This window comes from Xenopus laevis, chromosome 1S (genome assembly GCF_017654675.1).
Source record: "Xenopus laevis strain J_2021 chromosome 1S, Xenopus_laevis_v10.1, whole genome shotgun sequence".
Lineage (NCBI taxonomy): Eukaryota > Metazoa > Chordata > Amphibia > Anura > Pipidae > Xenopus > Xenopus laevis.
The window spans coordinates 5,477,399-5,503,730 of NC_054372.1; the positions used below are offsets into that span (position 1 = coordinate 5,477,399).

Below are 26,332 nucleotides of genomic sequence, written 5' to 3' on the forward strand. Positions count from 1 at the left end.
AAATCGGTCGTTCACCAAAGAAGAATCGTTGCTTCTCTGGGGACCTTGATTCAATGTTGCACTCAATCAACCAAGTACACCCTACATCCAACTGGGAAGGTGCTTGTATAGTAGACTGTAGTTTCTGAATGATGCGCACGTTAGGGGATGGTTGGGGGAGATATCTCGTGCCTTCCCCCACCCCTTATGAACGCAGAGGTCCAAATGCAGGTGTCTCTGTATTCATTTAGGAAACACAAGTCTCTTTGCTCCATTGGAGCCAAGACCGGCAAAAAACATGGCGCTTCAGGCTGCTTTTTGCCTTTTGCACTTAATAACCCCTCATATCTCTCCTACTTGTTTTTTATTTTGGAAATTTGTGTTGTTTTGAGCTCAGCAAGAATATTTTGTTTGTAGCTTTGCTTAGAACTTGCCCTTTAAAAATCATAAAATACTTAAATCCCCAATAAAGGAGATTATAATATTTTATTTAATTAGCTGTAATACAAACATAACCAAAATGTGTTGGAAAAGGGAAAGAAAAATAAAAGTTTTCCTTTATGTCTTCCCTGGATTTTCTGAGCTGTAGGTTTGGACCTCGGGTTGCATTGGTTACAGATGGAATTCTGACCCAAGGGGAGAGAGTCTGGTGATTAGGAGGGGTTGGGGAGAGTTATTTATGGGGGATAAACAGCATTCACGCTGCTGAAAATTGTCTTTAGTGGAAATAAATCAAAATGATTTGGAGATGACAAAGCCAATCTGAGCAGAGTCACCCATGAGCGGCTTTGTTTAATGAAGTACAGATGGGAAAGCGCATGGATGTTTCTTTATTTGCTTTAAAAAGCAACATTACACCAATAACCAGGATAATATGAGGCGCCCAGTAAAGGTGACAATATCGGCCAATGGGAAGACAAATCAAAGCCACAAAGCTGGGAGTCGGTTAATGGGAAGGGGGGGGGGGTGTTGAATTATGAAAAGTTCAATATATTTTTAATTTCATAACCTTTATTTATATAGTGCTCTATCTATCATTTATCTATCTTTCTCTCTCTCAATATCTGTCTGCCCATTGATCTGTCAGTGTAGTGATTGATCCAACCATCTTTTTATAGAGAAACCTGATATTCTCTTCATATTGTATTTCCAACAGCAGAATAAAAACATGGTTTATTGTTTCCTTTATCATTACCTTGTCACAAGCTCATTATTTTGTTTATCCCAGTCTGTATGCAGTGACAGTATGAAAGCTTATAAAAAGCACATGACGGATTCACTTTCACAGAAGAGAAGGGCTGCGGATGTGTTTAGCATAATGCCGAATGCTGTTCCACTAGCAGCTACAGAACAGGACTCAATTAGTCCCCCCCCCACCTTGTTATTACTCTCTCCCCAGTGCAGGTCTATCTTATATCCTCATTTAGGGTCTAGTAACCCATAGCAACCATTCAGCAGGTATCATTTACTGGGCATTTGTGTGAAAGCAAACATCTGATCCGCAGAAAGGACGGTGCCCTGCTGCTCTCATTTACATGTAATCTGTAGCTCATGTGCAGCGACTTCAGAACAGATGTAGCAGCTCTTTAGCAAAAGTAAACCAAATACACATTTTTATGCATCTCCATTATGGGCTCATTATTTTGTGGCCTTTTCTAAGTCTCTAATATTCATCTTCCATTCTCAGTTCCAGTTTGTGGCATGCTTCTAGGGCTTTGCTCCTGGTTTTAGCTCCCTGTTGCCCTACTGCTAGTGCACGGTTAACTGCTTTTAGGGCTCCCCTGTCTGGTTCTAGAGATCTGGTCCCTGGTTTCAGGGCTCTGTTGACCAATTCTAGGATTCTGTTGCCCAGTTTTAAATGTCTGTTGCCTGGTCTTACGGTCCAACTTCCTGGTTCTAGGCCTCTCTTGCTATGTTCTAAGCTTCTGCTGCACAGGCATATGTTCATTGGTTTTAGGGGACTGCTGTCTGCTTCTAGATCTAAGTCTAGATCTACTGCCTAGTCCTAGGGTGTGGTTTTAGGACTCTGTTGGCTGGTGGAAGGGCTCTGCTGCCAGGTTCTAGGTTTTAACTGCCTAAGTCTAGGTCTGCTGACTGGTCTGTTGGCTGGTGCAAGAGTGCCGCTGCCTGGTTCTAGGCTTTTACTGCCTAAGTCTAGATCTGCTGCCTAGTCCTAGGATGTGGTTCTAGGATTCTGTTGGCTGGTGGAAGGGCTCTGCTACATTGTTCTAGGCTTGTACTGCCTAAGTCTTGGTCTGCTGCTTGGTCCTACTCTGTGGTTTTAGGATTCTGTTGGCTGGTGGAAGAGCTCTGCTGTCTGGTTCTAGGCTTTTACTAACTAAGTCTAGGTCTGATGTCTGGTCCTAGGGTCTTGTTTTAGGATTCTGATGGCTGGTTATAGAGCTCGGCTACCAGGTTCTAGGCTTGCTAAGTATTGGTCTGCTGCCTGGTCCTAGGGTCTGGTTTTAGGATTCTGATGGCTGGTTATAGAGCTCTGCTACCTGGTTCTAGGCTTGTACTGACTAAGTATTGGTCTGCTGTCTGGTCCTAGAGTCTGGTTTTAGGATTCTATTGGCTGGTGTAAGGGCTCCACTGCCTTGTTCTAGGGTGGTAATGCTTGTCTCTAGGATCCTGCAGCCTGATTATGCCCTTGCAAGCAGATATCACTTTAAATCATTGTATTTTAATTATAATAAAAGCCATCTTTTATGTATGTAATTTACTGCTAAGGCCCAAAATATATTTTATACCTACAAGTAAACAAGCAGTTTCACATTCAAAAACATTTATTGATTACATGTGATTCCAAAACAGAAATATAAAATTGATACCATGAATCGTAGTGCCACATGGGGCCTATGCCCCTCTCTCCTTATGCATTTCGCACCATCGGTGCTTCATCAGAGGAGGTCTGATGGGTTTCTGCTTGAAACTGCTAACTTGGCTGAATGTATATTAAAATAAAAACAGTTCAAGGTGCAGAAAAAACGTTTCCAAATTTCCCTTTTCTCAATTAGAAATGCAAAAAGAAAAAAAGACTTTTTCAAGCGTTCTGAGCACTTCTAACCAAAAAATACAGAGCTCAAGTACATTTATTGGAAACGTGCAGCAAGAACATTATGCTAAGTGCAATTTGGGACGCAGATGCCACGATTTTTTTACCCACAATGCAGCATCACCCCCATAATTCCAGTGTCATTGTGCCAATGAGGGGGGGGGATATGGCACAAACTATATGATAATGCAAGGAGAGTCTTTGGATGGAATTCATGGAATTGCAGCTGCACTGGTGGGTAAAGGTGGCCATACACGGGCCGATAAAAGCTGCCGACAGACCGTGTCGGCAGCTTATTGGCCCGTGTATGGGGGCCCCCGACGGGCTTCCCCGATCGAGATCTGGCCGAAAGTCGGCCAGATCTCGATCGGATGGGATTAAAAATCCCGTCGGATCGCGGCCGCATCTGTTCGTTGATGCGGTCCCGCGATCCGACCGCCCGTTTGGTGAACGCTAGGATCCGATCGTTGGGCCCTAGGGCCCACGATCGGATCAGCCCGATATTGCCCACCTCAAGGTGGGCATATCGGAGGGAGATCCGCTCGTTTGGCGACATCGCCAAACGAGCGGATCTATCCGTGTATGGCCACCTTAAGTTAATAGCCCCCAATAGGGACAAGAGGAGCTGGGGATGACACTGCTGATAAGCCACAAACAATGAACCTCCAGTAAATGTCTCCAAAATAAAACACAACTTTGCAATAATGAGCTGAAGTTGGGGGGGGGGGAATAAGAACAAGAAGTTTTATTATGAATTATGGAAATGATATTGACAGTTTCGGAGCACTGAGTTAATCCCATGAATGATTCATGTCTTGTACTTTATAATTCATATTTCACTGTATCCTTTGAATGTATCATTAAAGCTCGGGTATGATGGGTCTTTGTGCCACAAGGCATTTTTAACTCTTTCCTTCTATTCTAGTCCATGTTCAGTACACAGTGAGCTTTTATCTTATAAACCAATTTTAGCACTTTTTAGGGAAAGGAAGAAAGTAGCCCTGTTGTGTGTGAGAAATATCACTGTATTTACATTTGTCTGTAGGATGTGAAAAGCCAGACATAGGGAAGGAGCAGACATGCATCCCAAACCTTCCCTTGGTTCATGTGTACATGTATTTGTTCAGTACTGCTATGAGATCCGTTATCCAGAAACCTATTATCCAGGCCATCTCCCACTGACTCCATTTTAATAAAATATCATTTCCTTTTTCCCTGTAATGATAAAACAGTACTTTGTACTTGATCCCAAATAAGAGATAATTATACCATATTGGGGGCAAAATGATTCTTTCATTAATTTAATTAATGTTTAAATGTAGATTTAAGGTATGGAAATCCAAATTACTTTCTTTAATGAAAAAGAAGCCTATCTCCAATATACTTTAATTAAAAATGTGTTTTTAAAAGAAACATTTTAAAATTCTCCCTTCATTTACTGCTGTGGATAGGAATTGTCAGACGGTCCCTAACTGATCTGCAGGGAAACAATCATACTTATGAACAGCAGGGGGAGCCCCCGCCTTACTTCCCAGACATGCAGAACTCAAGCAGCTTTGTTTGTTTCCCTGTAGAGCAGTCGGCGACTGTGTCGAGATTTGTATTGGATTTTATTTTTGCCTTTACATCCCCTTTACTGTTTACAACTCCAGCTGCAGGGACAAAGATCATGGAGCCAGATTTGAACAGATAAACTGGGATTCTATTTGGAGGATTATTTTGCTGCAGCCACTGGTTCTGCGGAGTTGGAGAAAGTTTGTATTAAACAATACAAAAACTATAAAATCCACATTAGATTACATGACAACACAGGACCCAGTGCAGTCTGTATATTCTGATTATTAATCAGTCTTGTGTATCGGCTTCTGGCAGATATTATTTGACTTGTGCTGTTTTGATCATTTATGACGATCCCTAAGCAGCCCAAACCACACTGAGCATGTGCACAGTCTTGGTCTTGCAAAGATGTATAACAAAGTTACAAGATGGTGACCCCCTGTGGCCAACTTTGAAAGCATAAATCATTTGTTTGATTAGGCTTGTGGTGCAGTAAGTTCATGTTTATGTTTAGTATACAAAATACAGCATTTCTAGCCTTATGCTATTGTATACTTTACGTCCCCTTTAAAGCCCCCATGTCACAAGAATTCTGGATAACAGGTCCCACACCTATATCTATAAAAAAAATCTACTTGGATCCCTAACTAGGAAACAGTGGAAACTAGTGGAAGCACAGACTTCTTTGGCTCAAGTCTACTTTGTGGTCTACAATTTGGTAAGGCTATTGGTCATAACAAGTGTAGGGGATGTAAGGAGTTAGCCAACCTTACTGTGAGGAAGGGGACAGTGATTGTAGTTCCTGTTCCCTAGTATGTAAAAGGGGAGATGAAACTAAAGCAGGAGGTAGTTCTACCAAATGGACCTAACATTGAGGTAGGCCTCAGTATCCAAGGAGAAGAGATTGGACCCAGCTACTTTTTCTTTAGTGAAGTCAAGGAAAAAAGGCAATTGTCAGTTAGTAATTGTCAGAGTAGCATCTTGTCATAGTGAACCCCAAGGATGTAACATAGTCAAGGCTGGTGAGCATAGGAGTTCTGTGCTCCACCAAGGTGCTGGATCTGTATTCCTCAGATGACAACTGCCAGATTTTGAAAAGGTATCCTGAAGTATCTATAGGACTGCCTCCATCTCATTCTTTGGGATCCTTAGATGGACCAGCATTACAGTTTTGGAATCTTTTGTCTACAGACTGAATTGTTCACCCAGTATGTATGTTTGTTACATATTTTATAGTACTTTATAGCAAACGTTTATTCATTCACATCAGTCCCTCTGCAATAGAGCTTACAATCTAATTTCCCTTTCATTTCATCGGACAGAAGGCAATTAACCATCACATAAATTTTTATGATGTTGGAGGAAAATTGTGAATCTCCATTGAAACGCAAGGAGAACATTACAACTCAATGCAGACAGGTGCCCTGACCAGAACTGAACCAAAACCCCCGTCGTTTTTATAACCCTGGAGCAATGATCCAAGCACTGGAGGAGCCTAGAAATCAAAGATGGCAGCTTGCAGGGGGTTTCACATGAAGCTTTCATGTCTCTAAGCCTGGGAAGCTTTTGAAGTAAAATTCTCTGAAAGTACATTGCATTAAATATACAAAATACATCTTGTTCTTTGTGGTTGGGGAGTTGTAGCTGCATTTTAGAGAGGGCACATCAGGTAGAGGTAACGCCCAAGTCAATAAATTGGCTAAATGCATCCGAACAACGGGCCTGATAATGATATACCTGGCCTAAGTGCTTGATGTCTTCATTCGGTACTAAATAACAGCAGGAGTCGGTTTACTCTGGTTAGTGCACAAGACATTTTGTATTCTCTCCTTGTTCAGTTGGCTGTGAACTCCCTGGCAGTATAACTATAACATTTTGTATTATTTATTTAATGATTGAAGTTAGGGGCCATTTATTAATGTTGAGACCAGGGGGTACTCACGGGTTGCAAATTTGTTCCCTTCAGCACCTCATTTCCATTGTGGATCACCCTGGTCCCTGTGCAGAACTGCTATGATATAGAATGCTCTTCTGAGCACTGTTGCAACTGATTGTCACGGTCACATTTTTTTTCTGGTTTTCAAGATATTAGCAGATTTTACACAGCTAATATTATAATGTATATCAACAGCTTCATCCGCTGTTCATTTTGGTCAAATGGCCACAGTCGTTGGAAAATACAGTTAGTGAGAAGAGGAAAGTCTGGTGATGCTGCTCTGTATAGTACGGGCCAGAGAAATGCCAGATGAATCTTCACAAACTTCATTTTTATGAGGAAAGGATTGTAGTAACATAGTTACATAGTTAAATTGGGTTGAAAAAAGACAAAGTCCATCAAGTTCAACCCCTCCAAATGAAAACCCAGCCCCATACACACACACCCTACTTTTAATAAAATTCAATATACCCATATCTATACTAACTATAGAGTTTAGTGACCCCATTAAAGTTCAACTGCTCTACTAATGTACATCCTCCCATTGTAGTATAAAGCCCAAGACTGGATCATTGTAAAGGGGACAAAATGAGTAAAACAATAATACATGTGATATAATAATATAATAAATATGGTATTTGCTGTACTGACATCAATCACTTCACAGTTCACTTCAAATCATAAGTTCACTTTTATCTCTTGGATGTTACTCTTGTTTTTCAGCTGTAGGGTTCATAACCCTCCAGAGTTAATACTCACTGACTTGGTCAATCACCAGTGCTAGATGAAGCTCACAGTGATCCCTTGCTCCAGGTATCTCCTATCCCTGAGTCTAACTCATTGAATACTATACCGGTGGCCTTGTCACCTTGCTGGCTTCTTGCTGGAGCTTCTGGCTGCTCTGCTAAATAGTCTAATACTGCCTCTTACTCCTAGAATAAGCAATTACAAAAGTTTCCTAGCACTTACAGTACTTACTGGAAAGTAACTTCTCCAGCAAGTAGGAGCCAAAAGTGACAGCATATCCGGTGGCTTCCCCTTGAACTAGGAAACCTTGATGCCCTTTGGCCAGTTACTACACTGTCAGAACAAAAACACTTTAACACAGGAATGGGAAACATATCTCCCTACCAACTATAACTCATGAACAACCCTGAGCTCATCATGATCCTCCTGGGAAACTACCTAAAATAAAGGTTACAAAAAGCCTTTACCCACTTACAGTGGTATAGGGAGGAAAAGAAGCTTCCTTCACTTTCCAATATTCTTGAATGTAAAATGGGCTCAGTTTATTCCATGCCCCTATTTGGCCTTGGCACACCTAGAGGCCCCCTGGTACACCCCAGATTAAAGAAAAAACCCCATCCACTTTTAAGCAAACCATGTCCAATTTTTGACCTATCCAGTCTAAAAAGAGAAAATAAGCAGGTATGTCACCCACAGAGCGGGTTTTGCAGTTACAATCAATTCTTTCCATGTATATGGAAGGTTCGAGAAAGTATTGGACAGGTTGGACAGTGTTGTGCCAGGATACATTTGTCCATTTAAAGATATATGTGTGTGTATAGAAGCAAAGTGTCTACAGTCGGACTCCAGGACCTAAGCATGCCTTAGAATCTGGATAGAAATGCGCATTAGTCTATATGCCTGGAAATGTATAGCCAAGCCAATGAGTGTGGTCTTTAATAGAGTGTGACTTGCTGCTATGTGTTCTATCTTACACTATATAAAATGTCTTGTGATCTCTGATATCAAATTATTTACAGGCGCCAGATAAGCATCAGCCTCTCCTAATTAGCTGGTTCTTCAGTATCTCTTAGAAAGGCTTGATTAGTGGTTGAACAAAAGCCCTCTATGCATGAAAGCAATTACTCATCAATTTAACGGCCACCTAATAAGGCTTTAAACAATCTCCTCAACCAGTTGGGAAATCCAACAATGACAACTGGCTGACATGGAGGCAATTTTTGGAGACCAAAGACAGCCTCCTATAGGCTGGCAGTCCACATGGAATACCAAATAGCCAATCACAGCTCTTACACATTAGAAAGTGACTCACAGTGAAAAACCTGCTGTAGACGGGGATTTTTTCAAGTTGTGGTGAGGCCCAGAAACATTTAATATTTATTTATTTACTATAAACAAGTGAAGCTTAAGGTAGAGCTGTGAGGAGGATAGATGGGTAACTTGACAAATACAATTTGTTAATCTATCTCAGACCATATAGATCCATACCCCCCCAATGAAAGGTAATTGTGGTTTAGTCCAACAAATAATTGGTCTCCACTGATGTTTACTCACATGGGTTCTTCCAGTGCAAGGCAGATATTAAAGGACAAGACGGGGCTGAAATTTCAGATCCACTGCCAGGGACCAGTTCTACAAACTGTAAGTTTATGTGATTTAATTGCAAATGAACCATTTCATTTTGTGACTCTAATTAATTAGACATAAATTGTTTTTTGTAAGACGAGGGATTCATACAGTGGTTTCTCTCAATGGGCCTCAAACTGTTAATTAAGCTAGACTAAAGCTGACCCTGTAAATTGTAAGGTTTACAATATGATTGGAGCTTGAAGAGTAAGGGGGAAAATGGCTAATTAACATCATTTATTTATAAGTGCGGCGAGGTTTGGAGAACAAGGCAAATATTGAGACTCTAAAATGTAACATCTAATTATACAGTAGTGGAGATAAAATATCAGTAAAGCTATTCCCCCTTATAATGTTACATATATGCATCGTTCAGTTAAAAACATGCACTGTATCACAAAAAGATATGTGGATGTCCATTCTAATTTTTGGTGTGGTTCCAACTTTGTGGAACAGTTGGAGAAGGTCCTTTCCTGTTTCAGTACAGTGATGCCTCCTCACACAAATCCAAGTCCAGACAAAATGTGTTTGATGAGATGGAAGTGGAATAACCTGACTGCAGAGCCCTGACCTCAACTTAACTGTATTCTTTTGGGGGTTGAATTGAACATACATAGCAATATTACATACTTTGACCATACATTAAACAAGGAGATCTTTGCCCAAACCAGCCCTCCAAGTAGAGGACCTTATTGGGTTGATATAATCTTAAGGAATTCTGACCAAAGACTGGATCAAATGGGGGTGGCATATGTATATCTGCTTTCTGGTGACTTCAGAAACAGGTTTTTAAATTGATATTGATCCTGTGTTTGGTTCCGTACACAGATCAAGAGATTGGTTTCAGTAGAGCAAGATCATGATACTAGGACAGATGATTACATGAGGTCAATATGGAGAAAGAAGAGCAAGATGGCAATCGTGAGGGCAGAGCAAGATGATTACAGAAAAGAAGGAGACAGTGGCAAGATGGAGACAGTAGGGCAAGATGGAGGCAGTAGGACAGGATGGTGACAGTACAACAAGGTGAAGACAGTAGGGGAAGATGGAGACAGTAGGGAAAGTTGGAGACAGTAGGGCAGGGTGGTGACAGTACAACAAGGTGAAGACAGTAGATGGAGACAGTAGGCAAGGAGGGTGACAATACAGCAAGGTGGGTAGGATAGAGACAGTAGGACAAGATGGTGACAGTTTAACAAGGTGAAGACAGTAGGGCAAAATGGTGACAGTGAGGCAATATGGAGAAAGTAGGGCAAGATAGTGACAGTACAGCAATGTGGAGATAAAAGAATAATAGGTGACAGTGTATGATGGCAACAGTAAAACTGAACCCGAGGGCCTTCAGTTGCGGTTGACCTGTCAGAGCATTAAGAGTTTTAATTCAACAACAGTGAATGGTCATAGGTCAGCTTTTATTCCAGGAGACAGAATAAAGTCTGTTTTACCCTGGGCCTTGCTCTAAAAAAAACCCCTAATGGATCCCCAAGACTACTTCACTTTTTTGCCCCACCACTGATATATCTATTTAAATTGTCACTTTGAGGGAAACACAGCTTAATCCTGCCACTGAGAAATGAAGATGTATGAGATCAGTATAATATCTTTTTTTTGTTGGATAATCACAAACATTCCACAGCTCCTCCTCTGAGAATAGGCAGCGAAGCATCTCATAAGGAAATATTGATTCAGAACCACAGCAAACGCCCAACATCTGCAGTGTGATGCACAATGATCCGTGAAGGCTCCTATCAGTCACTGCTGAGAGTTCCAAGACTGGGCACCAAGGGGAATAGAGGGCTGAAGCTGCTAACAAGTGCATTATATTTCATTAAGCAAAACTCTCTTTGGGTGGCGATCCTGTTTAACCTGTAGACCTTTAGTAGACTAGTCCAGGGGTTGTTTAGTCATTACTACTTGTCAAGTAGAATTATGTGAGGTGTTAAGCCAGGTCTGGTTTATACTGCTGAGAACAATGGAGTGTAAAACAAAGTTGAAACTGCAATGCATAAATGGGGAATGTATAAAACGGAAAAAAGCTAAAATCTACAACAAAAATGCAACAAACAACCTAAATCAATTTGCATAAAAGAGTTATTAGTCAGCACAACGGAAGTTTTTGTGTAAGGCAGGGGTCGGTATTTAGACTGAATTATCATTTGCTTAATTACTGCCTTTCACAACAAACCGACGTACGGCGCCTGCTCCTTGTATGCCGCACCGCTACCAGTGGGAATTTCACAGCATCTAATGAGACTTTTTTTTTTAATGAGCGACTAATGATCTGTTGGCCTCACCTCCTCCCACTCTTTTGTTATTATTTAAATCACTACTAAGTAATTAAATTATCGTCACAGCCATTTGTGTCTTTCCAAACATCTAATTAGGAAACACAAAACAAACAGAAGAAGTTGAGATTGTGAAGTAGTGCCATTATCATCCTCTGTTACCCTTCCTCTTATCATACACTCATGACGCCATGTTGAACAGACAAGCAGCTCTGCTGGTTCTCTATACATCTTCCTGCTGAGATACACTAATGGCTAAATGGACCGGAGTTGAAAGACTCTACTTGGCTAAACTAGGCTTCAGCCCTTGGAAAAGTTAGTGGTTGTCAAACTTTTTCAGTTCCAGCTCCACTTAAAGGTTCAATCTTAGGCCAGGGTCCCCCCTTGAAGGTCCAAACTTTGGACATACACTCATAGCACTGTATCAAAGCTCTGTTTGTTCTCTGTACAACATTCTGCTGAGATTATTGGCTCTTGGCTGGATATTAATGGCTACATGGACTAAAGTTCAAAGACTCAACCTTTGGCCAGGGCCCCCATGAAGGTCCAACCTTTGTTCAAGGTTCAACCATTTGCTCATGAAGGAAGTATACAGTAGTTATAAGGAAATATTAGTCATTTGGTCATCATTTTAGGACTTTATAGAACTGCAGATAGACATTTGCCATGACCTATAGGCTAGGCTTTCAGGTGCATAATTGTCTCCCTAAATCTCACTCTGAATGGTCTTCAGGCTTAGCCCCCTTTCCACTGCCCCACAGTTTGGAAACCACTGCATTAAAATACTTAAAGGGCCAAACCAATATATCTTCCTACCCCCACATGCAATAGAAGGAACAGGGTTAGCTCAGGTGCAGGAACCTTTAGCCCACAAAGTTTACCTGCTGATTGGTTGGTAGTTGTTGACAGGATTTCTAGCACATTTTATTTCATTACCCCATTAGTATTATGATGCCCACATTGCTAGACCATCTTGAGACTAGACTTAATTACAAGCAGAGTATTAAAATGGTTACAGGACTTGACCAGCTGGAGGTCAGTAGAACATTAGAACACACCTCAATGAATATAAGGCTAGAATGGGCATCACTCGATGAGACTCATGGACCATGCAAAGTAGTAGAGTGGTAGCCAATCAGAGCATTAAAACAGTAACTGAATTTTGCTGTTATTGTCCTTTAAGAATCCCTATTACAGAAACAAGAAGCAGCACTGAGTTTTGCCTTTGGCTACAGTATCCCATTTAAGAAGCCCTTGTAAGAAACCTGAGGCAGATATAATTTGGGTGCGGGCATGCGACTGCTGCTTATTGATGCTCACTCAGTGCAGCAGTTTTATAAACCAAGAGAGTGAATTAATTAAAATAATTGCAGTGTTCTCCTGAGTCCCAGTCCCCGAGAAGCAACGCCAATCACAGACCACGTGCCCTCCCAGGAGACCAACTTGGCAAGTTCCTGTGTAATACAGATGTAAGGCTAATCAATACTGATCAGGGGCTTTACACATGAATTAGCTGGGGTGAATAGAAGAAGGTCTCCCCGGAGCATAATGTGAATTTTCCCTGTCACTTACAATATGTGTCACTGTTCCTCGCTCAAACAAAACTCTGCCACTTGCTACTCATTGTGTGTGTGTCGTCCCCGGCTCCCTCCACTTTTTTCTCTTATTTATTGTTCAACTAATGTCCTCATCAATGTATTCTTGTCCATGATCCATCACGGCCGCGATGTCTATACATTAATCAATACATGATCGACCACTGTTTTGTTCTACATAAGTTTAATTATATGGTGTAAGTCTTAAAGGGCTTCTCTTCCTCCCAGAGAAGGTGGCTTTGAATATGGAATACTGTACTATGGCAAACTATACTCACAATATCAGAGTCCAACGGCCAAGAATAGACCATGGCATTGAGGGCCCACTTTCAGAAGAATTAGATGTAAGCAGCGCTAAGTATAAAAGGTTTCATATAGGTCTATGGTGGAAACAAGAAAGGGTTCATGGGCATTGTACTTTGCTGAGGCCCACTGGGAGATCCTCTGGTACATTGGCTGAATTGTCCAAGCCTGTATACTCATTTAACAATACCTTACCCCCAGTGCTGAGAGTCAACAGCCATTTCTAAGCTACAGGGGCATTTCTACCTTGAGTTGAGGTTAGTATCAAGCCTCAAGTTGCTTTACCAATAGCATATGGCCACCATATTGCCTTCCTCTGGATCAACTGGCAATTAAGCAGGTTAAAAAAATGTAAAAGGTTGAACTTGATGGACGTGTGTCTTTTTTCAACCTAACTTACTATGTTACTATGTATGTTACCAGAGCTGCAGGAGAAATGCCACGCATTCCTATAGAGCAAAAGTAACCTTATAAGTCAGGCCCATCTCAGTGGATCCCAACATTTTTTTATATTTTTTCTGCATCTGGGGACTCTGAAGGCCTGACTTCAGAACATTGTTGCAGAGGCTGAGGAAAAGATGGTGCAAGTAAACGTAAATGACCAGACACTGGCTAATACTCTGTGGTGGTCCCCAACCTTTTTTACCCATAAATCACATTAATTTAATGTAAAAAGAGTAGGGGAGCAACACAAGCATATAAAACGTTTCTAGGTAGTGCAAAATAAGGGCTGTGATTGGCCATTTAGTAGCCCCTATTTGGACGGGCAGCCTGTTTGCCAGACCAAAACTTGCCTCCAAACCAGAAAAATGCACCTGCTTTGATGCGGCTCGGAACATCCAAGGGGTTGGCCAGCAACACGATGCTTACAAGTTACTGGTTGGGAATCACTACTCTAAGCTATCCAACTGATCTACCCACAAGCTGAAAATATAGATACTGCACATGCAGCCATAGATGAGTGACCAGATGCCATACTTCTATTCATTTGAGCTGACAACCAGAATAAGCTGCAGATCCTTTTCTCTTCTTCATCATGAACTGGCCAACATGATGCAACAGAAGATAAACATGTCCAATCTTCTGTGATCCTACACAATAGTAGGATAATGTGGTGAAACTGCCTGACCTGACATTCAGTACAAGTTCAGATGGTTGGACAGTATTGTCAGAATCTTTAGTTCTTTAGCTACTCGCCTAATCTCACGAAGAACCAATCCGAATCAATTTGCCTGGATGAGATATTTGAAGTGAATGAATCATCAGTCATCTAAGGTAGTTCCGTACGAATATCTCTTTAGGAAAATATCACAAAGACTGACTTCTAGTGGCAATGAAATGTCTCAGCTTTCCACATGTCACCAGACACATGAACATATGTCATGCAAGACACTAGCAACCTAACTCAAGTTTGTGGCTTCAGCATTTTTGCTCTTATACCACCCTGGCTTTCCTGCTCCTCTACCAGAGATGTAGTGGGAAGCATCACTGCAGATACACTTAGAGTCCCACGGCTTCTCAAGAAATATTCATGATATTGGGGTTTGAGCAAATTAAAATAATTAGTCAATGCAGTCCATTAGTAAAAGTTCATGCAGACCTCTCTGGCATGTCCCAGCTTTGCCTTGGAATGAGATCGGAGCTGAGAGACCCTCATCTGTCTGAATGTCACTTGTATGAATATCTCCCTATTTCTGATCACCATGCAGAAGAATATATGGGTAGAGATATGGGCGATGAATACATGATATATGAGATGCTGTTAATGTCCCTGAAACCCATTAGATGTGTCTGATAGCAGAGCGATTTGCTCGTGACATTTCACTGTTGGTAAATGCTAGCTCATCTCAAGCATGGATGTTGACAAAGCGAATGTCAGTGAAACGGCACATGTATTGGGTATAATTTACACAAATTACCCTGGGCGTTGATTTAATCTTCTTTACTCTGGGTTATATGGTTGTCTGCATTCAACACTCATTCTAACCAAGAGCTTATTATACCGCAGAGCAGGGCTGGGCCCAGAGAAGTGGCTTTAGGTCTATAAAGGGGAGATTTGGGGAGAATTTACCTGCTGTCCTATACACTCCCCCTGGGAGACAATCTTGATGTTCAGTTAGGGAAAGAACCTGGGAAAAGAACTATGTATAGGCTATTTGGGGTTTGACCATATTTAGGCCTCACAGTGGGGCTTCAACTTGAACAGCTGTAGAGTATCCCATACATGGGTAGATTTGGACTAGTATAGTCCACAATCTGTGGTTGTGGACTATACTACTTAGTGGAGTCTTGTCTGCAAATGGGTTTCTTTGCTTTCCATTGGACCATCCGGTGGTCTAGAGTGTTTGACAGTGGTTGAACCGGATGGTTAAAAAGAAAGATCTGGTCACTTGATTGGACAGTTGAGCAAATATATGCTGCGATCAGGATGGTTTTGTCTCTTGGCTCCAATGCCAGCTTTATAGCTTTATAGATGGCAGTTGCCCAGATGGAGTATGTAGCCTTTTAGTTGCTGCTAAAATACACTATGAAGCATCCCTCAGACAGACAATGGATTGTAGCATAACAGCATTGCCACAGGCTTTCTCTTCTCTAGCTTTGACCCTGTTTGGACTAGTGAGCAAGTGGCAGTTGGAATATGACTTTATAGGCCTCATTAATAAGCAAAGTGCAAAAAACAGGGACAAGGTGTTGCACTTATGATCCTAGAGAGAAGTGCAAAGAGCTTTGATTCACTCTCAATTGATCACTGCCTGGGTACAAGAGCACTTTATTTCAAGGGTGTGGATTGGAATACCAAATACTTTTGCATGTCATCTAACATGTTGAAATTCTGTATTGCTGGGGCCACAAGGGACAGAAGATCCCAATACTTACAGACATTAAGTTCATGGCTTTGATCTTTACCTTGCAATGGGATATTAAATGGGTAAAGGTAAAGAACTCAGTCTGCACAGACAATTAACCCATTTGCAATTAGTAAATGCAGGGGCCCCAAGACATAAAATGTTGTCCCTCTAAGTGTTGTTCTCAAAGTAGCATGTCTTCTGCCAGCTCCAAATGTTGATTTTGTACCCAAATTGAAAGTGTGCTGCCTGCTTGCAATATTGTTTTACCCAATGTGGAGTAGGTGTCTCGTACATTGTTTTCTACCCAACAAAATAAATATGCTGCCTTCCTAGAACACAGATTTTGTGCCAAACAATTATGTAATGCCTGCCTTCAATATTTTACCAAGCAAAGAACATGTACTGCCTGCCCTGAATATTGTAGCGAACAAAGAACACATGCTGCCTGCCCTGAACATTGTACCCAGAAAAGAATGGAAACAAAACATTGTCTTTATACTCAGCAAATAATGTGTGCTGCCAGCCCTAACGTTGTTTCTGTACCAAAGGAAGAACCTTTAAAGTCTCCACCAACTAGAGCAAATCCTACTATCTGAAAACCTTGCTCTGTGTTTTGGTGCAACTCAACTTGATCTTCAGGATCGCTGAGCCCACCCCTTCCAGCTAGAAGTACACCACCCTCCTCTAGGACCTAGCATTATTATAGTTACGCCATTATAACACCCATAATAACCATTCATTTGGGCACAACAACCAATGTCATCACCAAGCACTGATTATAGCTGATGATATTACCATGAACCGATATTTCATAGGTTATTCATGGTTTTTGTGTAATCTATATATGTTTTCCCTTTTATTCTTTCTTTCATCCCATTAAAGCAGAGCAAAAAGCCATTTCATACAGTTTCAGCCACGCGACAGAAACCTTGAGGGCATCTGAGAAGGAGCTGATGCGTTTCGGAAGCACCGGAGAATGTGATTCAGAGAACCAAAATAGAGCCTGACATTTCCCAACAGCAGCAGATATGGGTGCTCTCATACAGGAGGAGTAAATAATGTGTATATTTAGCACATCATGCCTGAAAGGGCCCCAACATAAGGATAAATAGTAACAGTACTAATGAGCTTGAATGTCATCAGGTCAATACACATAAATGCAAAGGGGTCTTGGTCACTGCTACCTACATCTTTCTTGGAAAATAAACAAGTCAGCTTCTATTAAAGAACTTATACATGTCTTCTGCAGGCCAGAAGTTGATGGTTCTCTCTAGTTGCTCCACAACTGCAGAGCTTTGCAGCAGAACTTCGTCACTACTATTCCATTAGCAGTTTCCAGAGTGACTGGCAAGCAAGGGCGACCATACCATGCTGCACCACTGGTCTGCTTCCATTGTGCCACCAGCCTGGAGCCTGGGAATAGGAGTAGGGATGTCGCGGACTGTTCGCCGGCGAACTTGTTCGCGCGAACATCGGCTGTTCGCGTCCGCCGCAAGTTCGCGAACGTCGCGCGACGTTCGCCAATAGGCGTTCGCGTCAAAATCGTTCGACCATTCGATCGCTAAAATCGAACGATTTTCGTTCGATTCGAACGAAAATCGTTCGATCGAACGATTAAAATCCTTCGATCGTTCGAATCGAACGATTTTCGGATGTTCGAAGTTCGCGAACTGTTCGCGAACTGTTCGCAATTTTTGCCGGTGTTCGCGAACGGCGTTCGCGAACACATTATCGGCGGTTCGCTACATCCCTAAATAGGAGTGACATGGCCAAACATGGTGTCCATCAGCTCCATGGCCCAACATGCAGTTTGGAAGCAGGTAGTGGGGATAGTTAATTTGTATGACCAGTGGGGATGATACAACTGGGAAGGGAGTAAGGGGGACGGTGAACTGGTGGTTTAGTCCCCCTTTAAATTGAACCAATAATGGACCATTTAAAGAATAAGGTCAATAAGGTCAACATCTTTGCTCAGCAGATTCTGTTTCTCCTTTATTTTAAAAACATTTCCAGCAGGAAATATTTTTTTTATGCTTTAGCTTGGGAACATGATGAGAAATGGAGCTTAAAAATGGGAAATGCTCTAGCTTTTCACCGGGGTCTCATTTTCAAGCAGTTTTGATAAAAAGAAGAAGAAGGGAGTAATTGTTGGCCTGGTTATAATTTGATTGTCACCGCATCTCTTTAAACCTTTAAAACTAGGCTCAAGCATGCTCTAAAGTTATAGCGCCCCCCTACATGCACTTTTATTTACTTGGGTCCTTACAAGGGTCTATTTTGCCCCAGGCCCTAACACCACTATTGACAACCCTGCCCCCATTGGTTTCATACCTCCCAACATTTTGAAAACAGAAAGAGGGACAAAAAGTTTTGGCATGCTTAGCACGGCGGAAAATCTTTGACCACACCCATTTTATAGCCACACCTCCTAATTAACATGTTAATTTTACAAAATTTGGCAGGTTATGGAAAGTTTGGACAAATTTCAGTAGTTTTAATGTTATTAAAGTTTTGCTAATGAAGGTGAATTGCCCTTTAAGCTGTAAATCACAGTTTCCCCAACAGACCTGCTTATCTTAAATTGTTACAATTGCTTCTTTGCTTATCTGAAATTTTTACAAATGTATCTAAGTGCACTTGCCACATATTCTGGGCTCTCTGCCAAAAGCCAATTAAGATTTAGAAACTTCGTATCTTTTTCTGGCTGCTCAGTGCAGGAGATCAAAGAGAAACTTGGGACATATTAGTAACAAACAGGGACTGCGGGCTGAGCTGTCAAAATCGGGACTGTCCCTAGAAAAAATGGGACAGTAGTGATGGGCGATTAATTCGCAAGACACGAATTCAATGCAAATTTCCCTGTTTTCCGACAATTCGCAGGTGAAAGATCTGATGTGTCAAAAATGATTTTTAGTGGTCAGAATAGTTGCGTGCATAAAAATTGTTGTGTGTCAAAATTATTTGGATGCCCATTGACTTCAATTTGTTTTGTGAATTTTGCTGTAAATTTGCGAATTCTCAAAATAAGCATTTACTGTACCTTTGAAGATATGAGTCCCTGCACTGTCAGTCGGCTGCAAAATGAGCCAACACGGGGGGTACAAATAAATGCTCATGAAGTCAGAATAACCGCAGCTGATTTGGCGAGAGAGGACAGACGTCTGGCACTTAATACAGCAACGTTTTTGTTTGTTTGTAATTTCTCATTTGGCCGAGGCAATGTGCATAAATTTGCAGCACAAAAAAGGTTAAGGCTGATTCATGCGCAGCAATCCGGCCTCAGATATGTCCCAGTATTAATGGCTCTGGCACAGGGGAGACTGCAAAGGCTTTATATCAAGCCTCACCCCGGGACTTCATTCGACATAAATTTGTGCAAGAAAATCTAAAAGTCTATTGCTCCCGTGCACTCATAATTTATCTGGAAAATTGTACAGACCCTTGCATAAATAAATGGCTAATTGCTTTATTAATTCTGGGGTTTTAGATATACTTTAAAAGGGCCTATAATATTCCTGCTAAATTGTGCTTAGTATTCTGCCATAGTTTTATGGGATCTCTCTGTACAGACTATGAGCAAACTTAGGGACTGTTCCTGCTGAATTGTGCTTAGTACAGGGAATACCTATGTACCATAGTTTTATGGGCTCTCTCTCTACAGACTATGAGCAAACTTAGGGACTGTTCCTGCTGAATTGTGCTTAGTACAGGGGAATACCTATGCTGCCATAGTTTTATGGGATCTCTCTGTACAGACTATGAGCAAACTTAGGGGACTGTTCCTGCTGAATTGTGCTTAGTACAGTGAATACCTATGCTGCCATAGTTTTATGGGATCTCTCTGTACAGACTATGAGCAAACTTAAGGACTGTTCCTGCTGAATTGTGCTTAGTACAGGGAATACCTATGTGCCATAGTTTTATGGGATCTCTCTGTACAGACTATGAGCAAACTTAGGGACTGTTCCTGCTGAATTGTGCTTAGTACAGAGGAATACCTATGCTGCCATAGTTTTATGGGATCTCTTTGTACAGACTATGAGCAAACTTAGGGGCTGTTCCTGCTGAATTGTGCTTAGTACAGGGGAATACCTATGCTGCCATAGTTTTATGGGATCTCTCTGTACAGACTATGAGCAAACTTAGGGGCTGTTCCTGCTGAATTGTGCTTAGTACAGAGGAATACCTATGCTGCCATAGTTTTATGGGATCTCTCTGTACAGACTATGAGCAAACTTAGGGGGCTGTTCCTGCTGAATTGTGCTTAGTACAGGGGAATACCTATGCTGCCATAGTTTTATGGGATCTCTCTGTACAGACTATGAGCAAACTTAGGGGGCTGTTCCTGCTGAATTGTGCTTAGTACAGGGGAATACCTATGTTGCCATAGTTTTATGGGATCTCTCTGTACAGACTATGAGCAAACTTAGGGGCTGTTCCTGCTGAATTGTGCTTAGTACAGGGGAATACCTATGTTGCCATAGTTTTATGGGATCTCTCTGTACAGACTATGAGCAAACTTAGGGACTGTTCCTGCTGAATTGTGCTTAGTACAGGGAATACCTATGCTGCCATAGTTTTATGGGATCTCTCTGTACAGACTATGAGCAAATTTAGGGGACTGTTCCTTCTGAATTCATTCATATCAGTGGGTGAATATCAGTCCCTTAAGTTACAAATACATAAAACAGTTCTGTATGGGGACAATGGGGTAAGACTCCAAGAAACACAACATTGATTCTCTCACAGGGAACAGCATCAATCTAGTCTTAATCATTTTATGGCACAAAAAGACAATTAGTAAAATAAATTCATATAAAAACCTTTAGTTTTCTGCTTGTTGGTCGCTGCCACGTCCGATGCCGTTTTCTTCCTGCCGCCTCGCTGACTGCCACCTGCAACTGAAACAAATAGAGAGGAAAAGTGAAATATCAGTTTTAGGGGAACTAGAGATTTCTCATTGTGGGGGGTACAGACATACATGCAGATATATATATATATACACCCCTGTACAAACACGTGTGAACTAGACCAACGTTATTAGTTTGTGCCCATGTTTATGTATGTGAGACAATTAGACTTTAGTTACTGTATTAATGGGACTATGGGCTTATGTAGAATAGAGTTAGGGTGCTAGGGTGCCACAGAACCTAAATAGTAACTCAATAGTAAGCCAGGGTGCCACAGCACCTAAATAGTAACCCAGGGTACCACAGAACCTAAATAGTAACTCAATAGTAACCCAGGGTGCCACAGAACCTAAATAGTAACCCAGGGTGCCACAGAACCTAAATAGTAAGCCAGGGTGCCACAGATCCTGCATAGTAACTCAATAGTAAGCCAGGGTGCCACAGAACCTAAATAGTAAGCCAGGGTGCCACAGAACCTAAATAGTAACCCAGGGTGCCACAGAACCTAAATAGTAACCCAGGGTGCCACAGAACCTAAATAGTAAGCCAGGGTGCCACAGAACCTAAATAGTAACCCAGGGTGCCACAGAACCTAAATAGTAACCCAGGGTGCCACAGAACCTAAATAGTAAGCCAGGGTGCCACAGAACCTAAATAGTAACTCAATAGTAAGCCAGGGTGCCACAGAACCTAAATAGTAACTCAATAGTAAGCCAGGGTGCCACAGATCCTGGATAGTAACTCAATAGTAAGCCAGGGTGCCACAGAACCTAAATAGTAAGCCAGGGTGCCACAGAACCTAAATAGTAAGCCAGGGAGCGATATGGACACTTCGTTGGTGCTGGAGGGGTTACAGTTTAGGCCTCTGGTGGCTTCTTTTGCCACTAAAAACCCCATTTCTGCACAATCTGTAAAAATCCAATTTCAGCAACAGAGAAATTTAATTTGGGCTTTTTCAAAGTATTTCTTCCTCAATGTCTGATGGTGGGAGGGATACGTGGCCCCTGCACACACAATAGCGAATATTTTGTGTAAATTTTCTCCTCATCACCAAAGTTTGATTCAATTGGGCAGGTGTATTTTATTGCCATTTAGTCAATATATTCCAATGAGGCCGTGGAGACCAACATACTGTTATGAGGGATAAGTAAGTGTTGGGGGGGGTACCATTCAGTGATACACAAGTGCCACTAATACAGGAGATTATAGTACAAGGCAGCAGATGGGCAGCAGAGGGCAGCACTGAATACAGAACACAAGATGTATGGGAAGAGCTTGGCTACATCTCCCCAGTCTCATACAGGAGGAGTCTGATTAACTGAAATTCTGTTTTCAGCACAAAGTCTGAATTGTATAGAAGAGTAAATATATTATAGGCATGCGCATAACCTATTTCTCTGTATATTTCTATAGACACATATGTGTGAGAGCTGCCATATCGTTTCCAATAGACAGTACAGTGGAAGGAAATGATTGTCAGCCTTTGCTCTGCACTGATCCGTATGAGTGACAGTTGCCATTGTATCAGACAGAGCTGCTTGAGGTGCTGTTACTCCTGTGTGTATTGTGTGATTACATTCGATCTCTAACACCCAATTCAGCATCCTGTGTTGCATCAGCATCTGTCTGTCTGTCCATCTGTCTATTTATCAATTATCTATCTGTCTGTCTGTCTGTCTGTCTGTCTGTCTGTCTGTCTGTCTGTCTGTCTATCTATCTATCTATCTATCTATCTATCTATCTATCTATCTATCTATCATCATCATCATTCTCTCTCTCTGTCTCTCTCTCTCTCTATCTAAAATCTTTTCATGGAATTTGGTAGATTTACTCCTCCCCATAACCCCGAATCCACTAATATCTCTACCCCAGACCTGAGCTTAAAGCCTGTGCCCTGAGCCCCGGCACCAGACTCATATATCTGAGTTCTGCACAAATGTGAGTGTCATTGAGGAGAAGCTGCTGCCGTTTCACTGGGTCTGAGTTTAGTTCTTTCTCCCTGTCTATTAATATAATCACATGATCCTCATCATGTCAGAGAATAGAAGGAAGAGCCCATTACCTGCTGCTTCCATTGATTTCTCTCTCCTGTTCCATTTGCTCCTAATATTACACTTTCCCAGCTGTTTCCCACATTGAGGGGTTGCATTTTTCTGTACAGCTCATTGTTAGGTTTCTGCCATTTATTTTCCCATTTCTCTCCATGCTGTGGGCACCATTGTCTAAAGGCTGTTTCTTTGCACATGGGACGGATTCCACAAGAACAATATTCACATGGGAGAAGCTCCATATCTCAGACCCAGCACATGTTACTGAGACTCCTTATCTGAATGGGAATGTTATCTGGCGCCGCACATAATCCCCTATTGCACCACTACATTCACTCTGCAGCCACTTTAATCTAAGCCTGAAAGTAATATATTCCCATACCATCCACTGTACATTTGTAGTAACCAGTGCAAACATGAATACTGATCAGTCTGAGGATCTGTCTGAACAAGAGATTAGCTCCTCATAATATTACAGAATATATGAAACATTATTGTATTAGTCTCTCTTCTACAATTCCAGGGGTACCCTACAAATAAGCACTCACCCTAACCTAACCACCCCCTAACTGACCGTCAGACTGGGCCCCCTTAGCTCATAACAAGGTTACAGATATATAGAAACATTGGGGTGTCACCCTGCTATAGTTCCAGGGGTACCCAGGGTACAAATAAACACTCACCCCAAATCTCCTCCTAACTGACCTTCAGACTGGGCCCCCTTAGCTCATAACAAGGTTACAGATATATAGAAACATTGGGGTGTCACCCTGCTATACTTCCAGGGGTACCCAGGTACAAATAAGCACTCACCCCAAATCTCCCCCTAACTGACCTTCAGACTGGGCCCCTTAGCTCATAACAAGGTTACAGATATATAGAAACATTGGGGTAACAGTCACCCTGCTATAGTTCCAGGGGTACCCAGGGTACAAATAAACACTCACCCCAAATCTCCCCCTAACTGACCTTCAGACTGGGCCCCCTTAGCTCATAACAAGGTTACAGATATATAGAAACATTGGGGTGTCACCCTGCTATAGTTCCAGGGGTACCCAGGGCACAAATAAACACCCAAAATCTCCCCCTAACTGACCTTCAGACTGGGCCCCCTTAGCTCATAACAAGGTTACAGATATATAGAAACATTGGGGTGTCACCCTGCTATAGTTCCAGGGGTACCCAGGGTACAAATAAACACTCACCCCAAATCTCCCCCTAACTGACCTTCAGACTGGGCCCCTTAGCTCATAACAAGGTTACAGATATATAGAAACATTGGGGTGTCACCCTGCTATAGTTCCAGGGGTACCCAGGGTACAAATAAACACTCACCCCAAATCTCCCCCTAACTGGCCTTCAGACTGGGACCCCTTAGCTCATAACAAGGTTACAGATATATAGAAACATTGGGGTAACAGTCACCCTGCTATAGTTCCAGGGGTACCCAGGGTACAAATAATCACTCACCCCAAATCTCCCCCTAACTGACCTTCAGACTGGGCCCCTTAGCTCATAACAAGGTTACAGATATATAGAAACATTGGGGTGTCACCCTGCTATAGTTCCAGGGGTACCCAGGGTACAAATAATCACTCACCCCAAATCTCCCCCTAACTGGCCTTCAGACTGGACCCCCTTAGCTCATAACAAGGTTACAGATATATAGAAACATTGGGGTAACAGTCACCCTGCTATAGTTCCAGGGGTACCCAGTGCTGGCACCATTTCTCCCTACTATACCCACTATCCTACAGTCAATTTCCAGAGGTTATTATCCTATCAGAGCCACAAGACAATCAAGGCCAAGGGGTGTGGACCAAGGAAGAAGTAGGGTACTGGGAATTTCATGATATAATCCAGTAATGAGACACCGGAAGAAATAATAAAGATAGCAGCACTCCCATTTCACAAGAATAAAACCGCCTGGTCCACCTGGTCCTTTTTCAAGCTGACAGACAAATTATTATACAACAGAAGAAGTAGTCAAGAATCATATTCAAACAATGAAAACAATCCAAGGAATCAGTAGACAAGAAGGTCAGTTAGACCAGGAATGTCCCCAGGAACTCAAGAACAGAGATCAGCAATTGGACATCTGACATTCATTGGTGCTTTAAATATTTATTTTTTGCACCATCATTTAATAGCGAAGTGATTGGATGCTGATACAGCACTGCACATAACAGCCAATCCCACATTATTTTCCTGCTTCCTATACTTGACTAATAGCCTGGGAAAGCCGATACAGCTGTTACAAATGGCGTATAACAAGGATAATGTTACATCAGTGACACCATCAATTTTCATAAAGGCAGTTTAAAATTTCTTTCATCTTCTACATTTTCAGTAAAGCAAAGAACAAACCTTCTAAGAAAGAGGAGCCCACTTCTTGCTCCTCTATTAGAAATAAGTCGAAGTACTGGAGTATTTACTATGTCATGTTTAGCTGACTTAAATATTAGCCATATTATTTTTCGTGCTTGACCCAAAGACCTTCAAAGATGGTTATGATATGCTGACCATCGGCAGGTCCCTGTTATGACCCTACACCTACTGTAATTCAATAGAAAACGAGGAACACTGGGTTGGGTAATAGTGATATAAATCCTTACAGTCAACAACTTCCATTCTGAAAGGCTTGACTATATGTGGGTACCAGGTGAGCATCCTTTATATAAGGCTCAATTTACCATAAGCACAATGCTATTATCTTGAAAACAAAGGTCACCATTGACATGTTTTTTAACTTTTTTAGTTAAAGCACCCCACCACAACCACCACAACATTTAGTCAGTCTGCCCTTAACTCACAACAAGTAAACAGATGATATTTCTGCTACCTTAGCCAATCATCCTTAGACTGAAGAGTAGCAATGGTAAACCCCCAACTGATGTTCAAGCTGTGCTTTCAGGAGTATCTAATTCTAAGAGAACAAATAGGCATTCTCCCAAATTCTCCCCTTAAATGGTCTAGGGTGACCAGACCCACAGTTTGAGAACCACTCCATCCCAAGTTAACATTGCTAAATCAAACTATAGATCATGTTAGGGATATTTAGTTTGCTGGTGGTAAGACTCCAAACACAACTCCCTAATTATTCCAGTGCTCAGTATCGAAGCATAAACACAACAAACCTGTGCAAACCTGTGCAATGCTTGGACATGTTGTCAATTGCAGGACTCATTTATTATTGGGGTACAGTACTCAGTGCCACAACAGGTGGAAATTCTAGGACTTATTTACCTGAAATGGGTACAAACCAACGTGTCCATCAAGAGGTCCACCACAGTAGCACTTTCGCCTGTACTACACTTACAAGTGCCGGTCTAAAAATCCTTTGAGACAAAAAAAGTCAAGCACATCAATACTAGAACATTCCAAACTGCAAGTAAATAAGGACGGCTATATATTTTATTAGTGTAATCACTCTAAACCTAAT

At 41.7% G+C, this 26,332-nt stretch overlaps 1 protein-coding gene across 1 annotated transcript in view; it reads right to left on the reverse strand.

Annotated features, from left to right (window-relative positions):
- Positions 1-26,332, reverse strand: part of gfra4.S (GDNF family receptor alpha 4 S homeolog) — a 197,176-nt gene that overhangs the window by 39,778 nt on the left and 131,066 nt on the right. The window contains exon 2 of the mRNA XM_018242972.2: positions 20,756-20,833. Within this exon, the coding sequence (XP_018098461.1) occupies positions 20,756-20,833 (78 nt within the window). The remainder of the gene's footprint in view (positions 1-20,755; positions 20,834-26,332) is intronic.